Source organism: Medicago sativa, chromosome 8 (assembly GCF_051527215.1).
Source record: "Medicago sativa cultivar Bolivia chromosome 8, Bolivia_mono, whole genome shotgun sequence".
Classification (NCBI taxonomy): Eukaryota; Viridiplantae; Streptophyta; class Magnoliopsida; order Fabales; family Fabaceae; genus Medicago; species Medicago sativa.
In genome coordinates, this window is record NC_140756.1 from 10,112,790 (window position 1) to 10,140,423 (window position 27,634).

General features: G+C 33.6%; 1 protein-coding gene and 1 pseudogene across 2 annotated transcripts; both read right to left on the minus strand.

Moving 5' to 3' along the window:
- Positions 1–13,023: 13,023 nt before the first annotated feature.
- Positions 13,024–23,312, minus strand: LOC146896808 (G-type lectin S-receptor-like serine/threonine-protein kinase At1g11300; annotated as a pseudogene). Its single transcript, XR_015023773.1, has 7 exons — positions 21,459–23,312; positions 21,100–21,225; positions 18,330–18,481; positions 18,036–18,246; positions 17,447–17,687; positions 17,191–17,341; positions 13,024–13,460 (listed from the first exon to the last, which is right to left on the minus strand). The product of XR_015023773.1 is annotated as a G-type lectin S-receptor-like serine/threonine-protein kinase At1g11300 (transcript).
- Positions 13,920–15,449, minus strand: LOC146896809 (uncharacterized). The gene is made up of 5 exons (XM_085738276.1): positions 15,356–15,449; positions 15,148–15,258; positions 14,923–15,004; positions 14,737–14,832; positions 13,920–14,184 (listed from the first exon to the last, which is right to left on the minus strand). The coding sequence occupies exons 2-5, from the start codon at positions 15,180–15,182 to the stop codon at positions 14,158–14,160; spliced, it is 240 nt and encodes a 79-aa protein (XP_085594402.1). The 5' UTR covers positions 15,183–15,258; positions 15,356–15,449; the 3' UTR covers positions 13,920–14,157.
- Positions 23,313–27,634: the final 4,322 nt, after the last annotated feature.

Genomic DNA, 27,634 nt, shown 5'->3' on the forward strand with positions numbered 1-27,634 from the left:
GTTAACCCTTTGGTTTAAATGGTAAAGTGGTCTTAGTAATTCAGAGTTTTGACGGAGTTAGTAAGAATTGTTCTTATTAAGAATCAAACTCAATTTTTCTTGAACGACTTGTATTATGGCGAGCTCATAAACCACTAACGTCAAATTAACATATTATACAATTTGGTTTATTTAGTTTGATCTAAAGCTTTATTAAAAAAATCAGATCTAATTAAATATTTTTCAATAGAAAAATATTAGCAGTTAGTTTTTACTGTCGTCAACAAATAATATTAGCAGAATTGAACATTCTTGTCAAAAACAAAAAAGAAAGAAAGAGATTGAACCTTTGGTCTCCCGAACCAAACATTTGACTACTCATCAAGAAAAATGTTAGCGAATTAATTTTAAATTAAATGTAGCCGGTATAAAAATTTAGGGTAAGGAATGATGCTCCAATTCAAGGTATGGAAGTCCTTCAGGGTTTAAGTTTAAGTTCTATCATTTTACCATTAGATCAAGCGTTTGAAGTCAGATGATTCACTTTTACACATATAACTTAATTGTATATATTACGCTGAATAATATGTTATAGGTTAAAAATAACATCAACATATGTACTAGTAATGTATTAAAAAGATTTATTAGTATATATTAAATTTATATATATTGGTGTGTTTGGTTTAATGATTGTTGTTTTTATAAAAATCTAAAAGCTGATGGGATTAATTTTAATAAAAGAAAAATAACGAAGATAATTTAAAAAATGGATCTTGTTGAGATTTCGAATTCTGTAAATCAACATGTAATTTTCTTTTGAATTGATTTGTATGCAAACACCCCTCCTAACTATGAGATCAATAGTCTGTTTGTTTGAAGAGAAATTGTGAAGAGAGAGTTAGCAAAGAGAGAGATAGGAGAGAAATCCTCAATTTCTTCAATTTGGTGAAGGACAGAAGTTAAAGAGAGAGAAATATGAGAGATCAAATATCACCATTTTGATTTCTTTGATGGACAGCGAAGAAAATGGAGAGAAGGGGTAACATATACTGGTAATTACAGCTTTACCCTTGCTTTCATTTCTTACACATGCTTTAATTTTTATTTGACGTATCCCCAATACTTTCATTGCTCCACAACGAACCCAATGTGATACTGATGATGATATTATAAAGCAATATGAAATTGCAATTAGCTAGCTACAAGTTTTGATTATTCTATTTACCGTGTAATTCGTATATTAATGGCGAGCAATTTCGAGGTTTCTTTGATTATTTTTTTATGAGAATAGCAATTTTTTATTACATCCACAATTTCTTTTAAGGAAATTATTACATTCACAATCGTTATTCAACAACGATAATAATAAATGTACTTACTTTTTATAAACCGACAATAAAAGGTTTAACGAAAAATAAATTAAATTTGACAATAAAGACTTTAGTATAAATATATTTTTGAATAAGGGGCTTATTTGTCAATTCAAAAAATAATTGTGTTTCTCTCTTTCCTATTTCTCTTCTTCTCTTAAACCAAACAATACTTCAAATCTACTCTATTTCTCACTTCTTTCTCTCTTTTCAAACTCTCTCTTACCTATTTCTCTCTTCACAATTTCTCTTGCGAACCAAACACACCGTAAGAGACGAAGACCATTTCAAAGTCATCATTTATAAAGTTAAAATATTCATTCCAATTCCAATTCCCATAATAGAAAGTCAACAAAATATAGTAAGTTATTATCATGCCGACGTTATGATTGTGACTTTGATTTTCTTCACAGCTTAGAATTAGATCAATGATTTGTTGGTGGAATTTCACATTCTAGTCAACAAATCACACATGTCATATCACATCTTTGTTTGGCTGCAAAGAACCGAAGAAGACAATTGGAGTTTGTGGTGGGTTTAGCTTAGTTGAGTTTCCATGATGGATTTGAGTTATTTCGAGGGGGATGGTTGTTTTTTTTGCATTCAATAGTTTCTAAAATCACATGTAAAAGATTAGAAAACCCGGCGCTAGTTAACTACCGTCGGTTTTTTAGTTATAAGCCAGCGGTAGTTAACTACCGTTGATGGTATTTTAGTATTTTACATGTGTTTCTAAGAATTATTGAATGTCAAAAAACCAATTATCTTCGAGGGGTGGCAAAATGGATTGAACCGGCAGCACCGACCCGTTTAGTCGGTTATTTTGGTGGGCCGAGTCAAACATTTAAACTTATTTTTTTATAGTTGGTTTGTCCCTCTTAATTCGTTGAAAAAAAGGGGATGGGCACAGAGTAGGGTGGGCTGGCCCACTTAACTTGTTTTTTAAGACTTATTTTATCATTTTAGATTTATTTCCGTTGTTAGATTTATTTTAAGATTTGTTTTATGTTGTGGATTTGTTTTAACTTGACGAATTTGTTTTACTCTAATATCTAGCTTTTTAATGAGTAGTTGATATATCTATTTATTTTAATTGTGGATATCTCATCAAGGTACTTTCTTTGTCCCATGTGGGTTTTTATTTGCGGATATCCGAGGGTACATTTTTTTTTGTCATTCCTAGTTAATACAAATAAAAACTACTTTTTTCGCTTGTTATTGAACCTTTTTTTCTAACCATTTGGTCGAAGGGTAAGGATGTTCTAGTGATTCAGAGTTTGATTAAAAAATAAGTAAAGTATGGTTAATAATTATTTCTTTGACAAATTGAATTTAAATTCTTTCAAACGATTAATCCACTTTACACAAATTAAAGAAATATTATAAGTAAAAGAATGACAATAATAATTTATAATATTCTTATTCAGCAATGATATATTCACTATTATTATACTTTTTTTGAAAGAACTATTATTATACATGAAAAGTAAAATATAAAAATTTGGAACGATACACATAATATTAAGTAAATGATTCATAAAAAAATTAAATGAAACAACTGAAAAAAAAATATGGATATTAATTTCCTTTTAGTGGAGATGGACTCTCTCACAATTTGGAGGGTCAAATTGTGGCGGTTAAAAATCAATCTCACAATTTGGAGGGTCAAATTGTGGCGGTTAAAAATCAAATTTCTACTTCGGATATAAAAGCAGAGTCGTCGGTGCTTCTTGATGAGGAATTAACGGAACTTCATGAGTTATCTGTGTGAATCTTTGGCGTGGGTTCAAAATAGCATTAATTGGCAAAAGTCTCGGATGAAATGGTTAAAGGATGGAGATGCAAACTCGAAGTTCTTCCACGGTGTTATGTCGGGTCGTCGGCGCCATAATGCAATTAATATGGTGTCGGTTGACGGTTCTATTGTTGAAGGAGTACACAATATTCGGTCTACCATCTTCAATCATTTTTCGTCACACTTTAAGGCCTCGGGAGCAATTCGGCCTGGGGTTGGTGGTCTTCGGTTTCGTAAATTATCCGGTGCCGAAGCGGGAGCTTTAACGAAACCGTTCTCGCAGGTCGAGGTGAAGCAAGCTATTTGGGATTGTGACAGTTTTAAAAGCACGGGGCCTGATGGTGTTAATTTTGGTTTTATAAAAGAATTTTGGGATTTATTAAAGGATGATTTCATGAGATTTTTGACGAAGTTTCATCGCAATGGGAAATTGACAAAGGGTGTAAATTCTACTTTTATTGCTTTAATCTCAAAGGTTACTAGTCCGCAGAGGCTTAATGATTTTAGCCCTATATCTTTGGTGGGATGTATGTATAAGGTGCTCGCTAACAGATTGCTCCAAGTTGTCGGCGGTGTCGTTTCGACTCACAATCCGCTTTTGACAAAGGGAAACAAATTTTAGATGGTATTCTTATCGCTAATGAAGCGGTAGATGAGGCAAGGCGCATGAATAAGGAGTTACTTTTGTTTAAGGTTGATTTCGAAAAGGCATACGACTCTAATGATTTAAAGTACCTGGATTTAGTGATGGCTAGTATGAATTTTCCAACTTTATGGCGTAAGTGGATATAAGAATGTGTGGGAACATCAACGGCCTCGCTTTAGTTAATGGGTGTCCAAATGATTAGTTTCCTATTGAGAGGGGTCTTCGACAGGGTGATCCGCTCTCCCCTTTTCTATTCTTGTTGGCGGCTGAAGGGTTTAACGTTTTGATGTCTGCTGTGGTAGGGGCAAATTTATTTCATGGTTATAGGGTTGGACGAAAAGTTAATGAGGCTCGACTAACTCATCTCCGGTTGCGAGATGACACTTTGATCGGTGGTGAAAAGAGTTGGTTAAACATGTGTAGCATACGAGCAGTGTTACTTTTGTTTGAGAAGGTGTCGGGGTTGAAGGTGAATTTTCATATAAGTATGTTGACGGGGGTGAACATCTCTAATTCTTGGTTGTCGGCGGCTTCTTTGGTTATGAATTGTCGTCGGGGTGTTATTCCTTTTGTTTATTTGGGTCTCCCTATTGGTGGCGATCCTACTAAATTGTCCTTTTGGAAATCTGTTGTCGATAATATTGTTTCTCGCCCGTCGTCGTGGAATAACAAGTTCCTTTCCTTTGGTGGCCGTTCGGTTCTCCCGAAGGCTGTCCCGTCATCTCTTCATGTTTACTTTCTTTCCTTTTTCAAAAACCTTGCAGGTATTATCTCTTCTATTGAATCTATTTTCGGATTATTTTTTTTGGGGGGGGGGGGGGGTTGTGAGATTAATAGGAAAATAGCTTGGATCAATTGGGAGTCTATTTGTACTCCAAAGGAGGATGGAGGTTTGGGGGTGAGGAGAGCGGGAGCTTTTAATATTTCATTACTAAGGAAGAGGTGTTGGAGGTTGTTGATTGATAAGGGGGTACGTGGTATCGAGTTTTGAAGGCTAGATATGGGGCGGTTGCGGGAGGTGGTGGGGGTGTTCGGTTTGGTGGTGGATGTTATGCGGGGTCCATGAGGGGGTGGGAGAGGGTGTGGGCGAGTTGGTTTGAGAATAATATAAGGCGAGGTGGTAGGTGATGGTAGGGATACTTTATTCTTGCATGATAAGTGGATGGGGGATATTCCTTGAAAATTTAAATTCCCACGCTTATTTGACTTGGCTGTGAATAAAGAGAGTACGGTGGAGGAGATGGGAAGGTTAGGATGGGAAGCTAGTGGGAGGGGTTGGGTGTGGAGACGTCGTTTGTTGGCGTAGGAGGAAGAGAGTGTGGGGCCGGGAGTGTTACTCGGTTTGTTACCCAATGTTATCTTGCAGTTACGGCTCATGATACTTGGCGGTGGTTGCTCGACCCAATACATGGTAACTCGGTTGGTGGAGCATATCACTTTATTACTATTACAGGGGTGTAGGTTGACGGGCATTCGGTTGATGACATTTGACACTCGAGTATTCCTTCCAAGGTGTCCGTGTTCGTGTGGCGTCTTCTTCGCGATAGATTGCCTACTAAAGATAATTTGGCAAGGTGGCGGGTCATTCAAGCATCGACACGACATGTCCGACGGCTTGCGGTAGTTTGGAAACAGCTACACATTTGTTTATGGGCTGTGGCACTTTCAGTTCTATTTGGTATTTAGTGCTCCGTTGGTTAGGCATTTCGGCGGTTATGCCCGGCGATCTTCGACATCATTTTCATCGGTTTATCCATTTAGCCGGTCCGCCTAGATCTACACATCTACATCTAAGGGTAATTTGGTTTGCTTCGTTTGGGTGGTTTGGAAGGAAAGAAACAACCGTGCATTCAATAATGCGGTCTCTAATCCTTCTACTCTTCTAGAAAAGGTTAAGCTTCATTCATTCTTATGGTTGAAATCAAAACAGATAGCTTTTAGTTACAATTATCATGATTGGTGGAGACATCCTCTTTTGTGTTTGGGTGTCCACTAGTTTTTGTTCTGTTTTGGGTGCTTCGTTGTTTTGGCACCCTTCTTGTAAATACTCTTGGTTGATTCACCTTTTGCACACCTTGTGCGGGGTGTTTCATTGTTGATTTTTATATATCATTTTAGTTTGTTAAAAAAAAGTTCAAAAAAACCTATAATCTTCCTCAGGTTCCTCTTCTTAATGAAACTCTTGCTATAATGGATCGAAAATTTGAAAGTGCGAGATAAATCATATCTATTGTGAAGTTAATCAATGTGCAGATGAACTAGCTAATCTTAGTTATGGTTGAAGAGTTTTAAAAATCGGACCGAACATCGAATCGATCAAGGTGCGGATCATTGGTCCAACCATTGAGTCACTAGTCGAACCGCATGACAGAACCGTATTTAATCGGAAAGCTCGATAATATGACCCGGTCTCTATAAAAAACTTGTTGTATGGTTTATCTTTATTGAATCAGGTGATTTGATCTATATAAAAATATCCAAGTGGCCATGATACTTGTAAAATAAAATAAAAATCATAATAAAAAAAATTAGCATTGTTTTACTTATTACTTATAAAATAAGTGAACATAAGACAAATATAATATGTATATAGGTTAATTAGTTTTTTTGGGTACAACACACACTGCGAAAAATAATAATTAAGGGTAGCATAAAAAACGTAGTTATTAGACAAGAAAGATTTCTCTTCGAGGAAAAAAATCATACAATAACGATTTAATTAGTATAAAATGATTGATTATATCATTAAAAAATTACTATTGTGCCAAACAAAATTTAATTAGTATAAAATGATTGATTATATCATTAAAAAATTACTATTGTGCCAAACAAATAACAATAAGTAAAAAGCAACGTTTTCAAACAGGGCATAAAACATCACGTGATTCTATAGAGATGGAGGGTAATGTTGATATTTTCTAGTATATGTAGGGTTTCCTTTCTTTTGTTTAAAGAGGTAAATGTAGTTACTCTTGAAAAATACCCGCCGTCAATTATTCTCTTTGTAACTTCATCTCCAATTCTTATGAACAATAATATCAACGGTCTCATATTACATTTAAAGAAGTTCAATCTATCTAAATTTCCTTTTTTTTTTTTTTTGCTTTCTTACTTCTTCTTTCTTATTTCTCCATCTCTAATGAAATCTAGATCTTCCATTTTTTCAATTATCTGAAGAAAAAGTAGAGGTCAAAGCGTTGAACTGGCCGATTTACTGAACCCCCGAGTCACCGATTTATTTCAATTTTTACCAGTTCACGCCGGTTCCTACCGGATCGAATAACTGCACCAGACCGATTATCCTATCAGTTATCGGTTATCTAATGGTCTGAATATATTAAAAGAGTAGCCAAAGTAAACAATTTAGAATTAATTAATTTGTGAACTTACAAAAGGAAGCGTTAATTTATGAATTGTTTAATAGTGATTGTTTAAAATGAAATTATATATAGAAAAACGTTTCCCTATCGTTGAACTTACAAAATATTAGTGTAGCCAGTCAATAGATTCTAGAAGGGTTAACTTTGATTTCAACAAAGAGCATACATTTTCTAACGACATTTTTAGTTACATCATTATCCTTACTTAACTTCGACATAATGAACTAGAAACATCGTACAGTGTGGTCCTAATTGACAAAAGAAAATGATGTGAACACAATATTTTTTGTTGACGTTAAAATACTGGAAATCTTTGATTTTTTTGTCCTAGAAATCATACATAGCTCAATCAGCCTAATCAGTTAACCTTATATTCTCACTTAACCAATTCCTACTTGGCATCATAATCAGCCTATAATTTAGGATCAGATTATCCCCTAAGTAATATGTGTTTTTAATTCCATTAATTGATTTTTGCCAAACAAATAATTTGGTTTAAACTATCAAACAGCACATAATTTACATGAATTACATGAATAAATGTAAGACCCATAATTTATAATTTATGGATGATCAGTTATAGGGCTTTGCTTGCAAACTTGTTATTTATGGACCGTAGAACTCGCTGAGAATGTCTCAGTTTGTGAATTAATCTACAAAAAATTGTTTTGATACTTTTACTAAATGATGAATGATTATATCAAATGTCTTGACCTTTCAAAAAAAATAAAAAAATATCAAAAATGTCTTGACAATGTCGGAGTTACAAAACTGAATTTCTATTGATTTTCAAGCAAACGGGGAAGAGTATTAATTCGTTTACCAAGTAATAAAGTGATAAGTAGAGTATCATATCCACATGGATTGTCGTTTCGTCCAAACAATTTGCGTTACTTATTTTTAAGTTGACGATATAATAAAATATAAGGGTTAGAGAGTTGCAATTTTTATCTCGTTTGCAATAGAGAACGTTTACTTGTTTTTGGGCGAGAAAAGTAAGTAACGGTCGGGATTATTCGAATCCCCCTATTTATATGACTGTTATTTCACAGGCTGGATATGAAATAACAGTCATGTCACATTTATTTATCTTTGGTAAACTACTAGACCGTTTACCCGTGCTACCGCACGGGTCATTTACATTGAAAAATAATATATGAAAATAAATGTGATGGACTTCATGGAGTTACCTATTAACATCAATAGAGAAAAAAATGAAGCTTGCAAGAAAAAAAGTTAGTTTGAGTTTTGCGATAATAGTTGTTTCGTAAATATTTTACCAATACATACATGACCAAACATAAAAGATAGTCACATATATTAGGACCAGTCTCCCTTGAAGAAAAAATTATTAGGACCGGTCTTGTGAAATAAGTTTAGATTCACTTGTGACAAATTAAAACATTAGTTTCACAAATTTGTTACACCATAACATCAATAGAGAAAAATGAAGCTTGCAAGAAGTTGCATATAATGAATGCATTGTTCAATGGCCAATAATAGCATGACTAATGTATTCTCGGACAGCCACTCCACCGTGAGGCAACTTTGTCAATTTTTCTTTCTCTCGGATCATATGAACTATGCTTATGACTGGCTTTGTTATTCAAAAACTTAACTTATAATCAAATGTGGTTTGACATATTTCTTTTTTATAATAGAATATGTGATTCACACCTGAAAATTCCCAAAAAAAAAAAAAACTACAATTGTTCAATTACCTATGTCATATAATTAAAATTAGGAATGTAAAAAAGTCAATATATTCTCGGTCATTTTATTCCGCTGTTTTTTTTTTGTCGTCACACCATCTCCCTATTTTTGTTACTTAGTAGCTTTCTTATTTTGATTATATGGGTTTTTTTATTTTTCCTGTTAGAGTATATTTTTGTATATCTTTATCTCTTAATCGGGTACATCTTGTGTTTGGATTTGAGTTCTTTTAAAATATATTTGATGATTAAAAAACAACTTGTGAGTAGCAATATATATATATATATATATATATATATATATATATAGAGAGAGAGAGAGAGAGAGAGAGAGAGAGAGAGAGAGAGAGAGAGAGAGAGAGAGAGAGAGAGAGAAATCCACATGCAAAAATTTATGTTAGATTAATATAAGTTGTCGTCACTATTATTTGTGAACATCTTGTGCTTGGATCGGAGTTCTTTAAATACATCTTTGCCAATTTTTAAAAAAATACAAAATGTGATTCCTCTTGTAGAAGGCGCAATATATATAAATAAAGAAATCCGCATGTAACGATTTATGTTAGACTAATATAAGTTGTCATCACTCAATTAACTTCAGAATAAGTAGAAAATTATGTTACATGATAAATCCACTTGCAATGAATTATGTTAAGACTAACATAAGTTGTCATTGCTCAATTCAATTCATAAGAAGTAGGAAATTACATTACTTGACCATGAGATTATTTTGGTACAAATCTAAATGCATTCTACTTTGATTTCCTATTTATTTCCTTTGTGGCCTTCATGTGTATTGAGTTGGAGTTCTTAGAATCATAGAGAAAAATATTAGAAATAAACACTTGAAACAACTAAGAAATTTTTTAATTTCTTAAACAACATCATATTCATATAAGAGAATAAACTGAGCAATACAAATGAAAGAGGATAAGTATAGATAATTACATAACCTAACCATATGGTCAATTTAAGAGGAACAACCAATACCTTCTCGTCAATTAGCATATTAGAGAAATCATCCACAAAGGTATGCGTACCTTTGTTTTTAACTACTCCCAGCTGTGAAAGTAAAGATTATACAATAAGATTAGAACACTTGAATAACATGGTTAAAAAAAAAATGTAGAAAATAGCTTACTTTGTGTCATTGACATCAACAACAAATCTGGTGGTAAAGCCAAAAGATCGGGAGGAAAATGATCAAATGCAACATATAATGAGTAAAAAAGGAATATGAGAGATTAGTGTTGGTTATATACGTGAAAGGGAAATAAGGGAATTAAGATGATTTAAAGCCTAACATTTTTTAGGTTTTACGTGGATGAATGTAAAGGGACACATCCTATAGTGATGGTATAAAAATAAAAGGAGTTACAATAATTAATTGTTTTTTTTTGTACAAACAATAATTAATTGTTATTTACATATGAATAGGAATGTAACCGACCGTTTATTTATTTTTTATTTTTTTAAATGAATGAGTTAGCACTACTTGTAGATGAATAAATCGTACAAAAAAAAAACAGCCAGATGTAGTTGAAAGATGTAAGAATAGATAGTGGAAAGTTACAAAGCTCAAATGATGAGTTACATAATAAATATAAGAATTAATATATGTAAATGGAAATATTTAGTAAATAGATGAGTTACAAAATCATGTGGACCAATAACAACAAAGCATCTTTGGCGCCAAAAAGTAGTAGAATTAGGGTTGGCAATTTTCTTAACATTGTTATTAGTATTAGAAATAAGTTAGATTAGATTAGATACAAGTGATGAGGCCGTTGGGACGTTACTAACCTAGTAGGTTAGAACCGCACTCGCCGATCACACGGTGATCCTTACGTGTGGGGTCTATAAATCTCAGCTTAACTAGGTCTATATATCTCTCAAATGTTTGGTTGAACCTACTAGTCACAAGGTGATCCTTACGTGTGGGGTCTTACCACCTCAAAGGTAATTGAAAACATAGACTTTATGTTGGTTTTCCACCATTTCCCAAGGAAATGAAGGCCAAGGTTCCTTAGGTCCGACCATCAATGAATCTTAGGACATTCATAGCTCTCTCTCTCTCTCTCTCTCTCTCTCTCTCTCTCTCTCTCTCTCATTCAGTAGTTCTACAAACGGGTAACCCTATCGGCGTCTAGCTTACCAAGGGTTTAAGAGAATGGTTCTATTGAGTTTATTCCACTGGAGTCGCTTGTTTCCTTAATCACTAACAAGTTACCTCGTAGGTTCAACGAGATTTTACTCAATATTAGTAATGTCACCTCCTAAGTACTTACTATTAGGGTCAACTCGCTTTCGGTATCTTTTGCTAGTTACTAATTAATTACTTCTTAGACAGATAGATATTAATTACTTCCTTTGAAATAAATAATTCCTAATAAAAGTTAATAGCGAACAAAAGATAAATAAAATAAAAACAACATTATATAAAATAAATATCCAACAAAAATAAATAGAGGTTCAACTTAGAACTCCAATCTAAAAAGAATTAGTTACACATGGTAACTAAAAACAAATTACTAAAGATAAAAACATACCCTAAAAAATCAAGGAAAAGATAGAAACTCTCCTAAAGATAGATACCCTTCTTTTTTCATGTCTAGGCATTTTTTTTTATTAGGACACCCCCAAAGTTGGCTTCTTTCGTTGTCTATACATTTACCTTCATTAAACCAAGTAGTTCCCATAGAGACATAACTTTTAAGTAAATCAATCAGCACATTCGAACTCTTTCAAAATCAGTGCAAAGCAGTGACGATTCATCTGGTTCCCCTAAATCATCTTTTTCGGGAAAGCCTGTGGTTGGTAAAACAAAAATTCGCATCGAAGGGGGAAAAGGGAACATCACAATTAGGGATGGGAATAGGCCGAGCCGGCCTACGGGGGCCTACGGCCTAGCCTACGACGAGCCGAAGCCAGGCCGGACTTTTTCTTAAATAGAGAAGGCCTAAGCTTTTTTTTTTAAGCCTATTTAGCTTAAAAGGTTAGACCACAGCCTCTCAAAAAGCCTCTTAAGCCTATTAGGTCGGCCTATTTAAGTAATATGAATAATATTATTTATTATTATATTATATTTTGTACTTTAAATTAAAATATAAATTTTGTAAACTTTTTCAATAATTTAAACTTTATTAGTATACATTAATTTTCTGCATATATAAATGTATTATTATAAACTAGAATAGAAATATGATACAATATATAGTCGAATTTCCTAAAACCTCGTGTTGATTATCAAAACGGAGTTTAATCTAATTGAACTATTAGTTCGCTAGTCCATTTAAATTTAGATCACATTGCTTATTTAAAGATGTTCATAAGATATAGACTTTTAAACAGGCTAGCGGTATCGTATCGAGCTTTCGAAGGCCAGACTTAGGCTTTAAAAAATAAGGCTAAGTGCATGTTTTGAATCACAGTGATTTTTACAAAATCACAATACCAGACTCATCGGGATCCAAACATATGCACGCACTATTATAGAAGTTGTTTGTCTCACAAAGTCACCTTTTATTATTTCCTTATTTACGTCCGTAAATTACACCACCTTAGTGTTTGTTTCCTAGTTGGGTCTAGATATTATTTTAGCTGTTCTTTTGGGGGCACATGATTTTGTTAAGTCTGTGATGAGAATCTTAATATCGTTTTAGTGTATATATATGCCAATTTTCCTAAGCTCACGCTTAGCTTTTGTAGTTTAAACATACAAATGAATTTGGTTCTGTTGCATGCTTTGCAACAAAAAAAAATCTGAAAGAGTTGTATGCATTCTGAAAGAATTTTTTGAAAGAATGCTTGTTATATTATATTCGATAAGTCATTTGTTGAATATATCAATATTACATTGGTTCGAGTGGAATTTATTTCGGATTAAATTAGGTCTCATGTCCAAGCATTAGTAATGATAAAAATGTACTTGGGAGGGAAGGTTCCATAAAGGATAATCAAGTTCGTATGCAGAGATTACTAGTTACCGGTAAAGGCGGTGGTTACAACTAATAATGTAGTTAATTACAAAACAAAATCATATTCAAGTGAAATTTACTACTCCCTCCGGTCCTTATGCAAAGATGTATTAGGTTTATTAGTTATTAGATTGAGAACAATTTCGCAGCCACAACAATCAAGGTAATACAAGAAGTTCTCTTCCCAAATTAATAAATAGAATACAAATTTGTTTATTGACAAAACTGAGTAAACTATGATAAAATAAAAGTTTTTTCCTTAACAATGGTAGTATTGATTCCATGCACATTATTTACCTGCCTGTGACATTACTCAAAGTTACATTGTTGTTTGAGTTAGATCGATGACTTTGTTGAGAAGATTCGTACTTCGAGAATTTTGGTTGTGAACAAAGGCAACTTTACCAGGAGGTGGAAGATGTGTGATCTCACTTATGAGCATCAAAACAACAGTTGATATATTTGGTCTGTCTCTTGGAAGTTCTTGCACACAAAGAAGTCCTATGTGTATGCACCTAAGCATGCTGCTCTCAAAAGATGCATCCCATACCTCTGGATCTATTAGAGATATAGTATTTTCTTCTAACCATAGCTTCCATGCCTAGTAAAAAAAAACAATCACTACTACAAAAATGAGCTTATATAGCGCTTTTTTTTTGCTTTAGATAGCGCTTTTGAAGCGCTACCGTAAATGGCGCCGGTAAAAGTAATATAGCGCTTTTTTTTTCCGTATAAAGCGCTAGCTAAATCATGGTTTATATAGCGCTTTATGTCAAAAAGCGCTAGCAAAGGGTCTCCTTAGATAGCACTTTCAAAAAAAACGCCATCTAAGACAGGTTTAAAGACGGCGTTTTTGTTTTAAAAGCGCTATGTAACAATATGTTTAGATAACGCTTTATAAAGGAAAAAAAGCGCTAGGAGAAGCATTTATTTATTTATTTTTGTCATTTTTTTTTCCTTTGAAGATAGCATTTTTTTTATCAATTTAAAGTAAAATATATATAAAATTAGAAATATAAAGGGAAATATATATAATTTTGGCACATTATAATTGGGACTATTATTTATCAAATAAAACTTAACCATATCATAAAAAATGTATGTATATATAGAATAAAAGTCAGAAATGTTTAGCCTATAGTATGGTAACGTAGATATCTCTAGAAGTTACAAATAATTAGTTAACATAAAGATCAAAATCTTCTATGGTATCATGCAGTCTTCATCTATCTTCTTGATCTTCTCAACATTTTTATCCAAAACAAGTAGGCAAATCATCATTCATTTCCAAATTTCGTTCACTCTCCTCCACTTGAATCCTCCAGCTGAATATATACCGAGAAAACACCATTAAACAATAACACTATATTATATTAAAGATAAATTCAAAGTACTACTGATCATGAGTACAAATTAAAGCAAGATTATAAATTAAAACAACTACCACTTCTAGCAAATATATTGAGAAACATGAAACCCACCTTATCATAAAAATATCATATAACTTTTAGGCTGAGCATGAAATGACACCATTCTTATTGGATTTCTCTTAGTTTATCTTTTGGAGGAATACTAGCAACACTCTCTTTTGAGCACTCTCTCTAGCACTCCTTTATTGGGTGAAATCAATGTATGTCCCACCACTTTATGTAGGTTCCATTTCCAAAGTGTAGGTCCTACATTGATTTCACCCAATAAAAGAGTGAGTGCTAGAGAGAGTGTTCAAAAGAGAGTGTTGCTAGCATTCCTCTATCTTTTGAGTATGTCATACACTTGAAATCATCAATGTACTGCATATATTATAACAAAAAATAACCATGTTATTTGATAAACTTAATTATATACAAATATTATACTTTAATATAAAAATAACATACCAGCTTTGGAATCTTGTTTAGTTTTGAAATGAGAATCTCTTTCATAAACCTCATCACAAAGTACCCGCAATCTATACCATTTTCTTGGCGAGGACACTACAAAAAATAAAATAAGTTTGTATCAATCAAATTATTTATATTATTCATACACTAATTTTTTAAGGTTGTTATGTTATATTACTAAACCTGTACTTGGACCCATGATATGTTGTTAAATTTATTCTTTGATACTTGAGCATCCCTTGCATAGCGAAATACCTGTAGAACTCTACAAAATATAAATGTAAACTTAGATTACATACAACTAATCATATATATATATATATATATATATATATATATATATATATATATATATATATATATATATTGTTTTCATATATATCAATATATAAATTTATATATACTTACGTGTCAAACATATTCTTCATTTTTGGGTAATTCATATAGTCATTGAGTAATGGATCCAAATAATATATGATTTCCGATATGGGATCAATGACCACTAACACCCAATGTCCACTACACAAATGTCAAAGTTAATTAGAAAATCTTCTATAAACGATGGTAACAAGTTAGGAAAAAATAATCAATAACAAAGTTTCAAGGAAAATCTTACATAGGCTTATGTATATAAAATGGTAGAATAAATAACTTGCACTCATCTTTATATTTCAAGAATTCCTTAACCGTGTATGCTTTGACCAATTCTTGATCTGCTTCAATTAACACCAATGATATTCGATGGGGGGATAAGAAGGAGTATTTCCTTGCGAAATTAGTGTCGCGCACAAATTTTTCATACAAAAATATAACATCTGGTTTGTAAGTCCGGGTAAGGTACTTTAAGTTAGGAACCGTGCTCGGGCTTCCTAGACCCCGACAGTTCCAACTAATTACACTCATCTATCAGCCCTAGACGAAACGGAAAGGAAAAAAACCGCAAGTCTTCCAAAACGAGAACACAATCGAATAAGTAAGACCTTACACTAATAATTGAGAAAGCAAGCACATGGCACATAATTAACCATGTCGAGACAAAACTAGCAATGATCTTTGGATTAAAAGACTAAGGTATCAATTTATGATGTTTGTGAAGGGTGACATGGTGAGGTAATGATGACATAAAAGACATAACCTCAGGAGTGAAAACTTGGAATCGCAAAAGGCAAAGTATTGACATAGTAAAACATATCATGATGTCATAATACAAAAGTAAAAAACATGAATCAATTACCAATTGAAGACTTGGAGGTTAACCGATTGGAAGAAATTGACAAAACATGCGATGTGAAGAAACAAAACGGCGGCAAAGTATCAGACCCTTTGATTATGTTATTGGCTTAAATCATCCATCATCAGGTAAAGAAACAAGAGAAGAACACGATTAAGATTGAAAGTCAATCTAATCGACAAAACAGAACTCTCACAAGGGGCGATGAGTGAAACCCTAGGAGAGAAAAATCGCTTAAAAATTCAAACTTTTAATGAGTTATCCTCTATTGTAGTTAACACATGAGGTTAAAAATCTTTTTTTTTGGTACATTTGATTTAGTTTGTTTATATATATATATATATATATATTTGTTTTTTTGGGAAAAAGTTTGGATTTGTTTTTTTTTTTTGTAAAGTTTGGATTTAGTTTGTTTTTTTTTTTTGAGGGAGGATTTAGTTTGTTATATATATATATATATATATATATATATATATATATATATATATATATATAATTTTTTTTGGTACATTTGTACCAAAAAAAATTAAAAAAGGTGGTGCTTTGTTACTGCAATCCATTTTTCATAAAAATTCAAAAAATATTTAAAATATGCTATGCGGGGATCGAACGGGGACCTGTTAGTTAATGTACATTAAATCACTTTATAAATGGCGTTTTTTTTAACCTATAAGCGCTATCATTCTCAAGCATACAGTAGCGCTTTTTTTAACCTATAAGCGCTATTTAAGGTTGATTTATATATAGCGCTTTCATAAAAAAGCGCCATATACGATTAATCATGTTTTTTATTTAAATAACTATTATTTTTATTTAACCTATACTAACGCTTTCAATACAAAGCGCTATATATACTTAAAATGATAGATAGCGCTTTTTCAAAAAGCGCTAGCTAAGACCTCCGTGTTTTAATTTATAGCGCTTTAGTGTTAAAAGCGCTATTTATGGGGCGCTATATTTTCCCAATTTTGTAGTAGTGAATAATAAAATTATTAATAATAATATTGAGATTCTTTCTAAATTTGCCTCAAACACTCTTTTTATTATTGGTTAAAATTTGCGTAGGTACTTCAATTGTAAAAATGGGTTCCATCATATAGAAACTCTGATTCACATAAAATAGTGGAATCCACACAAATTTTAGACAATGAAGTGATGAAAGTGTATTGCTAACTTTTTTGTCAAATAAAGTAATAGAGACATGGATTACATAGACTTACAAAGCCAACAAGGCTAAGAGAATCCTCATTTTGATAAAAGCTGTTATTTCTTCGTCCGCTTACAATCTCTAGCAATAAAACACCAAAGCTATATACATCCGATTTCTCCGAGAAAAGTCCCCCCATTGCATATTCAGGCGGCATATAACCACTACATTTAGAGCATATATATTATAATAACATAAGTAATAACTAAATCACTAATTTGTAATATTAATTTTAACATCATACCGTCAAATGAGATAAGAATACTTACTAAGTTCCAACAACCCTTTTTGTGTTAGCTTCATCACCTTCTCCACCTTTAACAATTCTAGCTAACCCAAAGTCTGATATCTTTGGAATCATGTCTCCATCAAGTAAGACATTGCTTGCTTTTAAATCTCTATGTATAATCTTAAGTCTTGAGTCTCTATGAAGATACATTATACCTCGAGCTATTCCTTCAACTATGTTCGACCGCTTTCTCCAATCTAACATTTTCTTTTGTAGTGGATCTTAAAAAACATAAACAATACCTTAATGTGATGACAAATTGGGTGCTGTAAGAACATTGATCAGCATGAAACACACTAAGAAGATATTTGGATGTACAACATAATTTTGGATTTATAAACTATTTATGCCATCGAATACACACAAAGAAAAACAACTTATGTCATCAAGTTATAAGAATGAGTTTTTGAAAATTAAGTAACGCATCTTAAGCTAATTTATAGGCTCTTTCAAATATTTAATATGTTTATTTAGAATTTCAAAAAAATTCATTAATTATTTTAGGCTAAAAGTAATTGAACTAACAATTTAATTTTAGGTTAGAATGCAAATGAGGGAAAAGAACTAACCAAAGATAAAGACATCCAAGCTCTTATTTGGCATGAACTCATAAACCAACATTTGCTCTCCCCTTTCAACACAACAACCTAAAAGTCTTACAAGATTGCGATGTTGAAGTTTAGAAATCACTACTACTTCATTCATGAATTCTTCTATTCCTTGTCCCGATGTTTTTGAGAGTCTTTTCACGGCAATTTCTTGGCCATCTTCCAATATTCCCTAGATAGTGTGAAAATTATTTGATATTATATTTATGATATCTATTAAAAAAAAATGGCATATTAAACCTTAAACAAAATCACCTTGTATACAGGGCCAAAGCCTCCTTTTCCAAGCATATTACCAATGTCAAAACTGTTTGTAGCAGTTTCAAGCTTTTCAAATTCATATAGTGGTAGCTCATCCAATTTCATTTGTTTGCGTTCTCTAGTAGTCAAGTTTCGAGATTGTTTCCCTGAAATTATTTTTTTTAATTGTTAAGAAGGGCATATATATTAGTCTTTTACAAAAAAATAAAAACATGAGTGAGAGAGAGAGCGTGGCGGTTACCCTCGTTTCCACCGAGGGCAATTGCACCGGTATTCACCATCGCCGGAAGTGAGGTACTTTGGGAGGAGTCGGGGTTCAAGCAGGGTGCCATCAAATGGGGGGAGTGGTCCGTAGTGAGACCGCGAAGGGGGAAAGCGCATGAGCAGGTGGATGAATGACGGGACAGGCTTCGGGACGATCAGCGGCGCAGAGGTTCAAGGGAACATCGACAGGGACAGTCTATGGTTAGGGTCGGCACATAGGTATGATTCAGAGGATGAGCATGATTATTGTCACCAGGTATTATCGCATGATGGGAGGGTTGTATTGCAGTACTTATTCGCGAACAGGCAGGTCTAGGGTTCAGGTGGGGGAGCGACGCGCAAATGGCTGCACTATGCAGTATCCACGATCGTGTTCCAGACAAGGGTGAATGGAACAGGTCGCGATGCCAGTAGCAGCTGTAGGTCGCATTCATGGTCATGAGCAACTGTCTAAATCACGTCAACGGGGAGTTGTGAAACAATCTGGTACGGTACAACAAACTGTTTCTTTTTATTTCACAAATGTGCCAAAAGATATTTCTTATAAATCTTTACATCAAGGATTTGAGGTTTGAGGGATTATGGAAGATGTTTATTTGGCTAGAAAACGTTACGTAAATGGTGGTGTGTTCGGTTTTGTGCATTACTGTCAAGTAAAAGACGTTGATAAATTGTTGCAAGCGGTGAATAATGTGTGGTTTGGTGATGGGAAAGTGGTTGCAAAGGTAGCTAGTTTTGATAGGTTCGGGAACATGAGTGCTGATGTTAGGGAGCGAGGGGAGGGAGAAAAAATTACAGAGGAAGAAAAAAGAAACACGGGGGTAGTAGGTATGAGGGAGAAAAAAGAAAGGGTGTCGGGTATGCTGGACTACCGTTTAGAGAAGGTGGGGGAGAAGGTTGATGGCGGTTTATTGGTGACGAAGGTTGTGGCCGCGGGTGTAGGTAGGGTAGGGAATGGTGTGGATGTGCCGGATGGGTGTGGAAGGCCAGCAATTCAATGGGGAAATCTAAGCAGGTGTTCGTTCTCCCAAGTATAGTTCCTCAGAGAATGATTTGTCATATTGGGCCATGAAGGGTTATGTGGTGTCTGTTCTAAATGGGGAGGCTATACCAGTTATACAGCATCATATTTTTGACGCGGGTTTGGAAAAACTTATTATAATCCATTGGGAGATGACAAGGCTTTATTGCGTACAAGTGATGATGAGGATGTGAGTATTATATTGTCAGAAGCGGCTGAATTTTTTAACAATTTCTTTTCTACACCAGTCAAGTGGAATAAAGAAACTTTGGTTCGTGAAAGAGGCGCTTGGGTAAGGATTTATAGAGTACCATTACATGTTTGGAGCATAGATTTTTTTTTTTTAATTATGTGTTCTTGACTGTGGCCGCCTTTTGAGGGTGGATGATTTAAAGAGCGTTTGACTATGCGCGGGTTTTATTGTCAACTTCTTCATTGGAGGTGATTAACACGGATGCTAAGGTTTTTGGTGGATGGGGTACTCTTCGATTTTAAGATTATTGAAGAATGAGTATTTTCATTGGGTGAGGATGCTTGCTTACTCGACGATGAAGAATCTCATGATGACGTACAATCTGATATGGTTGAACCAAATGTTGATGCCGATGGTAGTGGTGATGTTGTTGACCTTTTGAATAAGCTCTCGGAAGACCGGAATAAGGAGGTTAGCGAGCAGCGGGTTCAGCTCTCTTCGCCTAAAGGTCACGTGACTGGTCTGGAGAATTCTATTGTTGGTGTTGAGGAAGATGCTGCTTCGGCAGTTGCAGCCTCACCTTCGGCCACTCTATTGCTGAAACCTTTGCTTCATGTGCCGGCTCCAACTTTGAAAGCCTTGCCTACTCAAGTTGAAATCAATTCCGACAAATCCAAAGTTAATGAGCAAGCTGAGGATTGCGGTGATATTAGCAAGTCTGAGAAGATTTTACGTGGTGTTAAGAGAGTCCCAGAGCAAACTACTTCTTGTCCTCCAGGCCGGGTGCATTCTCCAACATCTGGTCCATGGAGTTTGGAATGGGCGAAAAGACAAAAACATGTTGTTGATGGGGTTGTGGTACCGAAGAAAACAGATATTATTAATAAATCATCTTTGGCAGGTTTACCGCGTGATTCAAAGAAGAAAAGTGGTGGCTATATCTTCTAACACATTCTCCTTTTTATAATTCATGTAAGATCAAATTGGAGAGAGAGTTCATTTTTGAAAATGGCATTACACCCTCCAATAAATGTCACTCACTTTTATTTTCTCCCTTTACTATTGTGATTAAACCAATGCGTCCCTGTGAACTTACCTCAATTGGTAATGACAATGCATAATATATGTCAAGTACGGGGTTCGATCCTGGACACCAAAAAAAACCAATGCATAATGCAAGAATTTTTACCATCTCTTCTAACACATACTACGTACTTACCCTATTGGACAATATAAATGTACATGCTCTTCAATTCAAGTCTGAAATAGAAATCAGGAAACTTTACCTCTATGCCTAGCAGAAGAACGTCTCCGCCACAAAATATAAGCACATATAACCAAAGTGAATGCTCCTATGCCCCCAGCAATTGATATGATTAAAAAAACCTTCTTGCGCTCTTTTTCCTTTCCAACTGCATCCGTATATGATTTAGATTATTAGGAAGAGTAAAAGCTTAAACAAATTAATACGTTTTTAATAAGGGAAAAAAGACTCTTTATCCATGAGGTGTGAGATCAACGATGAAAATTTGACTTTGTAATTTAAAGCAAATAGTTCAAATCTCATATAGAAGAGTTGTAAATTGATTATTGGTGACACCATTGTTAATAAAAATAAACTCAAAAATAAAGAGAGAAAAGATACCAAGTTCTGCCGGGACACGAACGAAGAGATCAACTCCTCCATGAGGAAAGTTCTGCAAACCAATTAAGTCTCCACTCCAATACATGCAACCAATAGATCGATCATATGCATATGCCAAACATGAACAATTTGCCAAACAATCTGTTCCACATTTATCTTGATTACCATATGATCTCTCAGCAAAATAAGGAACTTTCATATTATTATGAACCAAAAATCCATCTTGTTGAACTTCACTTGATCCATTCTTCAAAATCTCACACTTCAAGTTCAATCCTTCCTTCCTAACACAACCATTAGCCCAATTTCTCAATCTCCACTCCACCAAATTCTTTGGCTGAAACCCCTCCAAACAACTACAAATTGGTACACTAGTATTATCACAGTTTCCAAATGGCCCACATTTTCCATAAAAATCACATTCATTTTTATCAACCCCAAGACTCAAAACTTCTGCTGGCACACGAATGAAGAGATCAGCTCCACCATGAGGAAATTTCTGCAAATCAATTAACTCGCTACTCCAATATATACAACCTATAGAAGGATCATATGCATATGCCAAACATGAACAGTTTGCCAAACAATCTGTTCCACATTTATCTTGATTACCATATGATCTCTCAACAAAATCAGGAACTTTCATATTGCGATTCACCAAAAAACCATCTTGTTTCACTATATTTGATCCAGTCTTCAACATCTCACACTTCAAGTTCATTCCTGCTGTCCTCACACAACCATTAGTCCAATTCCTTGAACTCCATTCCACCAAATTCTTTGGCTCAAACCCATCAAAACAACTACAAATTGGTACACTAGAACTATCACAATTTCCAAATGGCCCACATTTTCCATAAAAATCACACTCATTTTGATCCACCTCAAGTCTTAAAAGTTCCTTTTTATTCTTATACTCAATCAACTTAAGTGTTCCATGTGGTGTCAATGAGAGAATTCCAAACAAAGTTTTGTCGGCGAAATTGTAAGTAATATAAGTAGTTCCATCATCGTCTTGATCAAAACGCCAACCGGCTAAATACTCAGTTAACATTCTCGGTGATCCGAGAAAAACCCTTCCATTCCATGGACCTGTTCTCCAATAAATAATTTCATCTTTCCAAATGAAAACTTCTGGTGCATCCAATCTTTCAACACTAATTGTAAAATGTCCTGAAGAAGGATCATTGTCACTTTTTCTTGATACAAAGGATATTTTCTTACCTGTTACTTTGTTAGCTGAAATTCTCATGGTTGGAACAGCTGCATCTGCAGGGTGTGTGAAACTATCCCAGATTGTTGCTCCAGAATTGATGTCTCTCAAAATCAAGTTTCCTGAATCATCAAGTTGAGCTGTTGAATTCGTTGAAGATGAAATGTTTGTTGACCAAATGATGATACCATTTGGTTTATTCAATATGACAAGATTTCCATCTTTGTGGATTGTGGCTATTCCATTTGAATCTTTAAGAGGTTGGTCTCTGTTTCCAATCCATATAATATTTGTATCGTTGATATACCAAATTCCTAGGTAACGGTTGATTGAATTTGATGGACTGAAAAATCCTAGCTTGAAGTTTATGTTGTTTGAGGTTATTGTTTCATTGTCTTTGAGTGATTTTGATGATGTAATGACGTCGTTGATGGAACTATAACATGAGAAAAATGTGCAAAATATGAGGAATGTTATGACCAAGTGATTTGAGTTTTGATTTAGAAAAGCCATAAATGTGTAACAAAATTGTTTAGATAATGATGATTGTTTGAGGAATACTAGAACTTAGTTTGGTTTTATGAGTTTGTAATTTGTAACATGTTCCTACTCAAACTATCATGTGGAAGATGTTTTGTATAGCTTTTGGCCATCTATTTTTGCATAAATAAATACAAAAGAACTAAGAAGTCAACTTGTGACTTTTACAAGGATTGTTTCTAGGGGTGTTGAGGGATCGATTTGGGTTGATTTTATTTATTTATTTTTTGATGAGAAGATTTTGTGGTAAAAGTTTATTTGATTCAAAGATTAAGTTAACATGTGGTTTAGTTTAGTTTTTTTTTTTGTTAACCCTTCAATCTAAAAGAAAAAATGGTCTTAGTAATTCAGAGTTTATATTGGATTTAGTTTAGAATTGTTCTTATTAGGAATCGAACTTGTTTTTCATGAACAACTTGTATTATGAGGAGTTCATTAACCACTAAAGCCACATTAACAGATTATACAATTTGGTTTAGTTTAGTTTGATTTAATGCTTTATTAAAAAAAATCATATCTAATTAAATATTTTTAAGAGAAAAATATTAGTAGTTCATTTTTATTGTCAATAGAAATAATATGGGAAATGTTAACGAGTGCCCCCGGGGCACTCTTTAAGAGCCTAGAATAGTAACTTTTTATGAAAACTTGTGTATTTAATACATTGAAAAATTGAACTGTTTGACTTTTTTAAAGAATAACTTCTTAATTTAGCATGCTTAAAGAGTGCCCCGGGGGCACTCGTTAACAAGACCCAAATAATATTAGTAGTTAGTTTTTTGTTAAGGTGAAGGGGAACATGTTAGTAGTAGAATTCAACATTCTTGTTAAAAAAGAGAGAAAGGGTTACTTATTTAGAAAAATGTTAGTAATTAATTTTAAATTAGATATAGTATAAAAATTTAAGGTAAGGAATGATGCTCCAATTCTAGATATGGAAGACCTTCGGGTTCAGGTTTAAGTTATACTAGACCAAGAGTTTGAAGTTAGATGATTTACCTCTTTTTTTCAATAGCATTGCTATAGATAGCGAGAAGTATTCCGAATTGATCCCGAATGGGAAACAAGTCAATCAAAAAGCAGTGTTGAACAGATATCATGGGAGGTGGAGACAAAGATGAAATCATGGGTGAGCGGCATACATGCCACATGTATTGTGAAACTCTTGCATGACATTTTTTCGCTTTAAATATCATTTTCCTTTTTTTAATTAAGATGATTCACTTTATTTTTTTTATTTTCCTTTTTTTAATTAAGATGATTCACTTTATTTATTTATTTTTTTTAAGAAAATGTGATTCGCTTTTTACTAACGCATAATAACTTAATTGTATATATTACGCCAAATAATATGTTATATGTTAAAAATAACATCAACATATGTACTAGTAATGGCAGTAATGTATTAAAAAAAATAAAATTATTACGGTTTTTTTAAGAAAAGATGATTCGCTTTTTATTAACGCATAATAACTTAATTGTATATTTTGTCAAAAAAAAAAACTTAATTGTATATATTACGCCAAATAATATGTTATATGTTAAAAATAACATCAACATATGTACTAGTAATGGCGGTAATGTATTAAAAAAATAAAATTATTACGGTAAATATTAACATTTTATATATTGATGTGTTTTGTTTAAGGATTGGTGTTTTTATAAAAATCTGAAAGCTGATGATTAATTTTAGTACAATAACGAAAATAATTTCAAAAAATGGATCTTGTTGAGATTTCGAATTCTTTAAATCAACATGTAACTTTCTTTAATTTTGAATTAATTTTTATGCAAACACCCCTCCTAACCATGAGATCAAGACAGCAATTAGCTGCATAAATCAAAGAGACGAAGACCATTTCAAAGGCAGCATCTGTACATTTATAAAGTTACAATATTCATTCCAATTCCAATAGAATAAAAGTAATAGAAAGTCAACAAAAGAGAGTAAATTATTGTCATGCCAACGTTATGATTATGACTTTGATTTTCTTCACATCTTAGATTTAGATCAATGATTTGTTAGTGGAATTTCATATTCTAGTCAACAAATCACACATATCATATCACGACTTTGTTGAGCCGAAGAAGACAATGGAGTGTGTGGTGGGTTTAGCTAGGTGGGTGAGTTTCCACGATGGATTTGAGTTATTTGTAGGGATGGCAAAACGAGCCGAATCCGCGGGGCCGGCATATTTAGCTGATTATTTTTGGCGGGCTAAGTCAAACATTTGTTTTTATTCTCTCTCTCTCTCTCTCTCTCTCTCTCTCTCTCTCTCTCTCATACTCACATGTGTTTTTATTCTCTCTCTTATTCTTTCTCTCTTCATTGTTTTTGTCCAATAAAAAGAGGAGAAAAGTAGTTGTCCCAGAGTTGTACAAAATTGGTTGTACAAATATCACTCATCTTGTCTTATGTTGAGGATTTGTTTTAAGTTGACGGGTTTTTCTTATTTAGCTATTAAGTAGGATGTTGAGTTCGACCATTCGTTAACTATCTTGTTTTTACCACAAATTTATTTCTGCCTATTCTTTTATATTTTTTTAATGATTGATGTATTGTAATTTTGCATCAAAAACAAGATAAGTATTTTTGTATCGTCTCCACGGGGAATAGTGCGTTATCAATGACAGCTTTAACATCAATTATCATTCAAAGTATTAAGAGTACTTGTTTGTTTGAAATGTGATTAGCTAAACTAATTTGCAAAAAGTAAAAGTTGAGATAAATAAGGATTGAAACTTGTTAGGAGTAGCGTTCCTTAACCAAGCGTCACACGTACCCTAATGATCCATACGAATTCTAGCTTTATAAACAACATTATCACAATCAATTCTAAACTACCCTTCGTGTCCAAAGTGATATAATTATTTCTAAGTTATCGTTTAAACATTCGTGTCCAAATCCCTTAAACGATAACAAAGTCGATCGGATAACTTAATCGACCGTGTCCACTCGATTAAGCATCCGAAAGCATTAAACTCTTGATTATGGTGATTATCACAAGATTAACAAAGTTGTCAAAGAAGTTAACCTAAGATATATTGCTACTCTAGCTCTAGATTCAAGAGTTTGTGTCCAAATCATCTTGAATCTTATTGAAAGCATTAACACAAGAATAACAACAATATTGAATATAAATTGCTAGAATCATATATTGCAAGATCAAAAGGATTACATGCTTAGCAAGATCAAGTACCTCTCATCCTAACAAAGAGTGTTTAGCTACACATCATCATGGAAGCCTTGCAAGGATAGCTTGAAAAGGAAGGATTCATTACACTTGTGATGTCTCAACTAAGGAGTAAGCATCCAACTTCCAAAACCACTCTCACTCTATGAAGAACTACCTTACTTCTCTCTTTAAAGAAATCTAAAGCTAAAACCTAAGAGAGAAACTAAGAAAATATCAAGCTAAGAAAATCCCAACATAATAATATCTTCAAGGAATAGCAAGTGGGTGTTTTATAGCCTCTCGCTCGCCCGAACTCGCGAGATGCGAGCTACATCACTCGCAGATGCGAGTTGCTTCTCCGGACCAATGCAAAGTTGCCACGTCATAAATGAGGAGGTCAAACCTCCCTAACTCGCAGTTGCGAGTAAGGGAGCTCGCAGTTGCGAGTTGCTCGCATCTCGCTACTCGCGGTTGCGAGTTTGAGTGCGAGTTGTTTCTCTCTGGATCGGCTTCGCCCAAATAGTGTTTTTCCATGGTTTTGGTCTTTAATCGGTGTCTTGAGGCTAATTTCTGCACAAAAGGATAGAGTAAGATATATAAAGCGTAATAAGGCATTTAACACTTATTTCTCGGCTTTTCCTTCGATAACTTGTAAAACAAGTAACAAAAAGTGTATGAAATATAACATGAAAATAACACTTCTTGGCACTTATCAATGATAAAAGCAACATATTTGCTACCTATTCTTTTATGTTGTGGATTTGTTTTAAGTTGACAAAACTTTTTGCTTGCCCGTCAACTCGTCTATCCGCCACTAAATGGGACGAGGTGAGATTTTTGACTCGGTCACCTAATTAGAGTCGGCTTGTCTCATCCCGTTTTAGGCGGACTTAGATGGGACAAGCTTAAACGGGGCGGGTCATCCCGCTTTGCCATCCCCGGTTATTTCACTCTTTTTAGTGAGTGTGCCCTTTAGTGAATAAAATGTAGGTTGAAATTATTGATTTGGGAAAATACCTTTTTTGGTCTTTTTGTTTGACAAAAATGCCAAATTGGTCCTTTAAATTTTTTAAGTTTCAAATATGTTATTTAAGTTTTTCTAAGTTTTTTTTACAAAAAAAAATAGTTTTTCTAAGTTTTAAATTGATCTTTTAAGTTTTTTTAAGTTTCAAATAGGTCATTTAAGTTGTTAACTACCGAGGAAAACTTCGGCAATTAACCGTCGATGTGTCCTTTATACGAAACGA